At 38.2% G+C, this 7952-nt stretch overlaps 1 protein-coding gene across 1 annotated transcript in view; it reads right to left on the bottom strand.

Annotated features, from left to right (window-relative positions):
* Positions 1–4748: 4748 nt before the first annotated feature.
* The window catches only part of LOC118599325 (B-cell receptor CD22-like), a gene marked incomplete in the record, with an annotated part of 25000 nt that continues 21796 nt past the window's right edge, over positions 4749–7952 (bottom strand). Inside the window, 4 exon segments of the mRNA XM_036214206.1 lie at positions 4749–5626; positions 5706–5914; positions 7741–7795; positions 7892–7942. Coding sequence (XP_036070099.1) covers positions 5539–5626; positions 5706–5914; positions 7741–7795; positions 7892–7942 — 403 coding nt within the window.

Here is a 7952-nt window from a genome sequence, read left to right on the forward strand (position 1 = left end):
ATTCATCCATTCATCCATCCATCCATCATCCATCCATAATCCTTTCATCCATTCATCCATCCATCCATCCATTCATCCATCCATCCATCAATCCATCATCCATCCATCAATCCATCCATCCATTCATCCATCCATCCATCCATTATCCATCCATTATCTATCCATTATCCATCATCCATCCATCCATCCTAAAGATTGTTAGATTTTTACCTGAAAAGCAGCAAAGGAAAACAACAGATCCTCTCAGAGCTGCAGTCAGACTCATAGTGTCTCCTCTCTCTGGTTCCTTTCTCCACAGAGTTCATGTAGAAAATGGTTCAAAAATAAGAATGCTGATTTTCCTCTTATAAATCAAGAGAAGTTTGCAGAAGTAACTCTTCCTCTTTCCATCATTAGCATGCATGAGGGAAAACAGAGGTGGAAATGAAGGAAACCAAGTGAAACAATCAAATGAGCTTTAATTTTCTTAATGCAAATGACAAACAGAGTGTTACAAGTGAAAACTCATTTTAGACAAAAAGAAGGTCATCTTTGGACAGAATTGTCGACTCTGCAGAGGAAGAGGAGTCACAATGATGAAATGAAAATCTTGATTTAGTGTAGAAACAGTTTTTTATTGTCATTGTTTAACAGAAAACTTAAAAATATGAAGCTGATTTGATTAAAAATGAAAAAGATCTTCATTTTTATCTGATAAACTTTCACAGTTGATGCATGTCAGAAAATTTGAACCTGACCTGCAGCTGCAGTCATGCATCTGAGTTCTTCTGTTTGTTAAAAATGTTCTTGTGTTAAAATTAGGGCTGTCGGATTAGTCGCGTTAACTTGACATGTGCGTAACGCCGACAATTCTTTTGACGCATTAATCGCGGATTTTCTCAAACGTGCCTTTCCACACGTATGATCAAAAAATGAACATGAAAGCGTTATGGAAATGTTATTTTTGATGTTTTTTATTTTATTTTACTGAACGTTGATTGAAGTTTTGAATTTAAAATGCCCTTCACTTGCACTTGGGCTTTTGTTAGGCATTTTATGCTACAGCCTTTTATTGTTAAGAAAGTTTATCTCAATACAATGTTACAAAATAAAGTATTTCTGATGAAAACTATTAATTTTGTCATTCTTGTTTTTATAATTAATGTAGAACTGCTAAATTCCACGAAGCACATATTTTTTTCCTTAAAAAAAATCACATATTAATTTGCGATTAATCGCGAGTTAACTATGGACAACGCAATTAATCGCGATTAAAAATTGCAATCGCCTTACAGCTCTAGTTAAAATGTTTCACCAGAAGCTGAAGCCTGATTTATTTTTCATCAATGATCGGTTTGTTGGTAACAATTTATCACTTAAGTTTATTTTTGTTAATGAGGTGATCTTACATTAGTAAAATAAAGTCATTTTTAACTAATGATGACATGACACTAATTTATGAGGCTTTATGAGTTTCATCCATCCTCTAAAATGCGTGTGTCAGATTACTGAGTAAAATGATGATCAAATGTGTTGTCAGAACAGTTTATTATAAGGTTAAGGTCAAGAACATGTTCTTGTCTACTGCTGCACAGCAGTACCTAAAGTTTCTGTTCTGAACCAAAATTCTTAAACGAGAGAATTGCATAATAATTAGTGCAAGTGAATATTCTGCTGTAGAAGTGTTGTTTTTTCAAACAGAATTTTATTTTGAAAAGAACTTCAACGTGCTGCTGTCAAATTAAAATAAATTAAGAGTTGTATAGCCTACCGAGGTGAAGTTAGTTGGATATTGGATATTCGACAGACATTCGCTCTGGGCGTAGTTAGGGACCGTCAACAAATAAAGGTTTTNNNAAAACTTTAATTTGTTGACGGTCCCTAACTACACCCAGAGCGAATGTCTGTCGAATATCCAATATCCAACTAACTTCACCTCGGTGTATAGCCTATTGGAAATAATAACAGTGTTAAAGTTGAATTATTGTGTATATTTAAAGGTTGTATGTTACAAATAAATAACTGTGGACGCAAAAAAATATATTTTTATAAACAGTGTAGTGAGATTTTGCGGCTCTATCTCAGTTTTGTCAAAAAAAAACTGTCTTTTCTTGTTAAACTGAAGGAAGTTTGACAGAAACCACGAGTTTGGCTGCCTCTAAAGCCCCGTCACGCGCACCTGTGTGAGGGGACTGACCAAGTTTGACTTGGGTTGTGGAAGAGAAGAGTGGCTGCATCTGAAGGAGAGCACAATTTTCAATGTTCCTACCTCAAGGATCATGAAAATAGAACGTACTATTGTCGTGCGTGTGGTCAGTGTATGGGGAAGTGTATGTAAGGCTGCATATCTCTCCACACAGGGAGGGGTATCCCTGAGTCCTCTGGATAAATCATCAGCCAGTGATAACGTCTAAACCTTTGGGATGTCTGAGTCCCTGTGGTTCTGGTTCTGGTCCGAGCCTCCAGACACTGGGCCTCTTCAGAGTTCTCAACATTCGGGGAGTCTGGTCAGTCCATGTTTACCTCAGTGGGTGACCCCCCCACACACTTCAATTGGGAGTCCTTCTCTTAATAGGGAAGGGGGAGTGGCCTCTGCCTTGCTCTACTGGATTTCTTGCGGGTTGGCGGGGTTGGTGCCTAGAGCGTGGGGCAGGTCTCCATGGGGGCCCTGGTTCATGCCTATGGTAGGGGGATGTTCTTCTGGGTCTGGGCCCCCAGCTGCAACGGTGGGGGCTGTCCTCTGCTGGGCCAGGGCTTGGACTCTTTGTCCCCTTGTGCCCTCCTAATCTCTGGCGCCGAGGACCCCTCTAGGTGGCTGAAGTTTCTTAAGTGCATCGAGACAAGAATAAGAAGATCTTCTACATTTTTTCCCCTCTTTTTCTCTGACTGCTGCAGGACAGCAAGTTTGAAAAACAAAGACACAGAAATACAGCAAAGAAAGCGGCCGTCATTCAGATGCAGCTGGACTGAAGCTGGACTGAAGCTGGACTGAAGCTGGAGTGAAGCTGAACTGAAGCTGAACTGAAGCTGAACTGAAGCTGGACTGAAGCTGAACTGAAGCTGGACTGAAGCTGGACTGAAGCTGAAGTGAAGCTGAACTGAAGCTGAACTGAAGCTGGACTGAAGCTGAACTGAAAATTAACTGAAAATGAACTGAAGCTGAACTGAAGCTAAACTGAAGCTGGACTGAGGCTGAACTGAAGCTGAACTGAAGCTGGACTGAAGCTGGATGAATCTCTGAATGACCTCATGAACCCAAACATGGAGACACAATTACTGATTCTTTTCTAGAACTCTTTAATAAAAATAAATTCCGTTTCTAATTATCCTCCATGTCACATTTTAATGAGATATACACACAGACAGACACCGATCTCTGTGTCATTCAGGCCCAAAACAGTTGGTGGTAGCTCCTCCCACCCGAGTCTGGGGTGTAAGCTTGTGAAGACATTCTTGGACAGGTGTACGATGTGAATTTGATAAGCGAATCAGGTTCCATGTGAACGCAGCCGAAACATTCACTCCAAGAAAATGTGTTTATTTTTAGGATGTTCTTGTTTTGTCATGATGGAAGACATTTATGAAATTATTTAATCTTAAAACTGTATTTTTGAGTTCCAGGATCCTGTGACAGCGGTCCACTCCAACACAGCCGATGTGTCTCAGTGAACTATTTTGCAGCTTTGATAAGTTTCAGTCAGCTGGATTTTTACATACCACGATTTAAAATGTGCATTAAAAGAGTGTTTAAATCTGTCCTTTTAAAGTAAAAAATATAAAGTGATGAAAACAATGAGAAATAAAATTTGACTTTTGTTTGCCAATGAATAGAAACATGAGATCATTTAAATGAAATCTGAATCAAAGATTGTGTTGCTTTTGATTCTTTTCATATTATAAACATATATATTTAAAGGAAAAAGTTAAAGTAAAAGTTAAAGCTGTTTCTTTTACAGCTTTTCTTCCTCTTTACATCATTAACATGCATGAAGAAACACGTTTTTCATATTACAAGCCCAATGAGTTCTGCAAATGTAGGAAAATGTGAAGAGTAACTTCTCGAACATTGTTTCTAAAAATAAACAAAAAAAAAATATATATATATATATATATATTCGCAGTCAACTGACATTAGACACAGCAGCATAATCTGACTAACATAATCAGAGAAGGGGTGATCAGGGGCGGGGCTACTCAGCTCATCGCCCCCTCAGAGGAGCATTTGGAAACAGGCTTCAGATCAAGAGGAACATTTTATTTTTAAGACATTTAGGTTGTGGGATTTGGGTTTTAAACATCATAATAATATTTGAAGCATCCCTGGGAATGTTTTTCTTCAAATAAAAATTATCATAGCAGGACATTACGAAAGTCTCGATCTGATCTCGTGGTTGGAGACTCAATCGGATGTTGCACCCCAATCAAGACTGGATATTTAATGTATTCTTATTGTGGACTGAAAACACTACAGCGGCAGTAGGAAAGGCCCAACAGCGTCTCCACTCCCTGAAAACACTCAGGAGAAACAACAGTCACAGTCACCAACATTCACCAAACTTTCTTAATTTATTCATTTTTATCACTGATTTTTACAAGTTAATAGTTTAACTTTTTTGACTTGATGGTTGAAGCTGCTTCAAAGAAAGTCTCTGATTAAGAGTCAAAAGACAAAAGAAGGTTAGTGAAATAATATCAAGAACAACCTGGATATTTTTATGACATTTGTTCATTTTTTTATTTGCAATAAAAGTATTGGATCGGGACTCGGAATCGGTAGATGCTCAAAATCAAATGACTCGGAATTGGATTGAACCCCAAATAACCTGATTGGAACCTCTCTAGTTATAATATCTTAGAGTCAGGCCTCTACTTTTAACTAAGAGAAGTTTACTTTTTTTACTATTTTATTCTACTGTACATATTGGCTGATTTTGTATTTGAATGTTTTGAATGAAAACACTTTTTTTCCCCTCTCCTTTGTCACTTTAAATGAAACTTTGTTTCCTCGTGTCTACATTCTGGACCAGCTTCTTTAATGACGAGGATTAAATCAAAGATGTAAATGTCATCTGGAAGCAGAAAGTTTGATCCTCTCTGAAGTGGGAGGGGCTTCTGTGGATTCACACCTCTGACAGGAAGGACCTCTTCATGGATCAGGATAAACTCTCTTCTTAGAAGCATTTTTTCTATTTGTTCAAAAAATATTTAAGGATGTCCATCAGTCAAATCTGAACTGAATAAAAAAGTCCTCAGGACAATAAAAGTATATATATATTTTGTTTTTATGACCAAAAACAATAAAAAAAACATTCTAAAACAATTAAACATTTTTTACACAAAACTTGGGGTGAAGTTAAAGTAATGTTATAAAACAGTCATTAATTAAATGTTCAGCTGCTCATGTCACACATTTGTTTTTCATTTAAAAGAGAAAAAGTTACAGAGGTGAGATTTTTTTTTTCTTTTCCAACAAATGTTAACATTTTAAAATTGTTAAACTAACACAAAGCGAACAGGACAATAACGGCTGAAGGTGAAGATGAATCTGATTATCTTTTATCAGGAAGAGAGTTCAGTTTTGCTCTGAAGACATTTGTTGACGGTGCTGTAAAGAGCAACATCCTCTGAACTTTCGGATCCTGATGTTCTGTAAAAAAAAGAAAAAAAGTTCAATCAATCTGTCAGTTTTTAAAGAAAATCATCTGGTTTTCCTGCAAGTTTCTCACTTTTTCACTTCAGGCGATTTCTTGAATACAACTGCAGAATATTCGACCGTGTTGTCCTCTGGACTCTGTCTGGGTTTGTGGTTCCTCCTGATGTTGGAGTACAGACAGTCTTCCTGCTTCTCAGAGAAGTGGATGCTGCTGTAATGAAGCTCCAGCTGCTCTTCTGCTGCTTCTGCTGATGGACCGTTGATGTCTGGACTCATGTTGACCTGCAGGATGAGAAGAATAAAAAAACTCACATCTTCACAATCTGGACTTCAACTCTCATCTTATGGGGCTTAAAAATAATCATCTTTCTATTAAATCAGAATCTCTTAAAATCTCTTTTACTTAGAAAATGTGGTTCAATTACTATTTTTTTTAAAGGAGTAAAAAATATGATCTTAAAATATGATCAAATAAGATCTTAAAGTTTCCTGCAGTTTTACAATAGGGTAAAAAGTTTTCAGTCAGTCATCAATTGTGTACGTTCTGACACTTAAAAAGATGACAGAAGCCTGTAATCTTCATCATTGTGATCATTTTGATCCTGCAGGGTGAGATCTTGTGAGGAATCCGATGGAAGGAGATTATCAGTGGTCTTGTATGTCTTCCATTTCCTAATAAAATTGCTCCCACAGTTGATTTCTTCACACCGAGCTACTTACCTACTGCAGATTCAGTCTTCATGCAGTACCAGACGTGTCCCCCTGCTAGAGCCAGAACATGTGCAGGCCGTCTAAAGTCTGCTAGAGAACATCTGGATGATCCAGAAGAGGATTGGGAGAATGTCATGCAGTCAAATGAAACCAAAATAAAGGTTTTTGATAAGAACTCTACTGTTTGAAGGAAAAAGAATGCTGAGTTTCATCCATAGAACACTATAGCTATTGTAAAGCATGGGGGTGGAAGCATCATGGTTTGGGGCTGTTTTTCAAAGGGACCAGGACGCATAAAGGAAAGAGTGACTTGGGGCCATGTATGGTCAGATATAGAGTGAAAACCTTCCATCAACGTTGAAGATGAAACATGGCTGGGTCTGTCTCCATGACAACCATCCCAAACACACTACCCAGGTAACCAAGGGGTGGCTTCAGAAGAAGCATTTCAAGGTCCTGGAGTGATCAAGCCAGAAAATATTTGGAGGGGATTGAAAGTCTAAGTTGCCCAGCAACAGCTCCAAAACATCACTGCTTTAGAGGAGATCTGATGGAGGAATGGACCAAAACATCTCTGCTCTACAGGAGATCTGATGGAGGAATGGACCAAAACATCTCTGCTTTAGAGGAGATCTGATGGAGGAATGGACCAAAGCATCACTGCTCTAGATGAGATCTGCATGGAGGAAAGAACCAAAACATTTCTGCTCAAGAGGAGATCTACATGGAGGAATGGACCAAAACATCACTGCTCTAGAGGAGATCTCAACCCCAAAGAAAATCATTGAAGAGAGTTGAAAGTCTGTGTAACCCAGAGACAGTCTGGAAACATCTCTGCTCTAGAGGAGATCTGATGGAGGAATGGACCAAAACATCACTGCTCTAGAGGACATCTGATGGAGGAATGGACCAAAACATCACTGCTGTAGAGGAGATCTGATGGAGGAATGGACCAAAACATCGCTGCTCTAGAGGAGATCTGATGGAGGAATGAACCAAAACATCACTGCTCTTGAGGAGATCTGCATGGAGGAATGGACCAAAACATTACTGCTCTAGAGGAGATCTGATGGAGGAATGAACCAAAACATTACTGCTCTAGAGGAGATCTGATGGAGGAATGGACCAAAACATCACTGCTCTTGAGGAGATCTGCATAAAGGAATGGACCAAAACATCACTGCTCTAGAGGAGATCTGATGGAGGAATGGACCAAAATACCATCAACAGTTTGAGGAAACCTTGTTTAGACTCATAGAAAATGTTTGACTGCTGTCATTGACATCAAAGGATTTATAACAAAGTACTGAGATGAACTTTTGTTTCTCACCAGCAATTTATTTTCCAACATAATTTACAAATAAATTCCTCACAAATATAAAGTAAATCTTTCTTACTCGAATTCTGTTGGCAGATCTCCTCTCCTTCTGCTCTGTGACACATCTGTTCTTTCTGGTTTTAATAGTCAATAAAAGAACGAAGTCAATTAGAGAAGCATAAACTTTAGTCCAAATGTTCAGATGAATCAGGTATAAAATAGTTCTTTACCTGATCCAAAGGAAGACAGGGATGAAGACGAAAAGTAAAACAGCAAATGTGATCGTTGCAG

Source organism: Oryzias melastigma, linkage group LG1, assembly GCF_002922805.2.
Source record: "Oryzias melastigma strain HK-1 linkage group LG1, ASM292280v2, whole genome shotgun sequence".
Classification (NCBI taxonomy): Eukaryota; Metazoa; Chordata; class Actinopteri; order Beloniformes; family Adrianichthyidae; genus Oryzias; species Oryzias melastigma.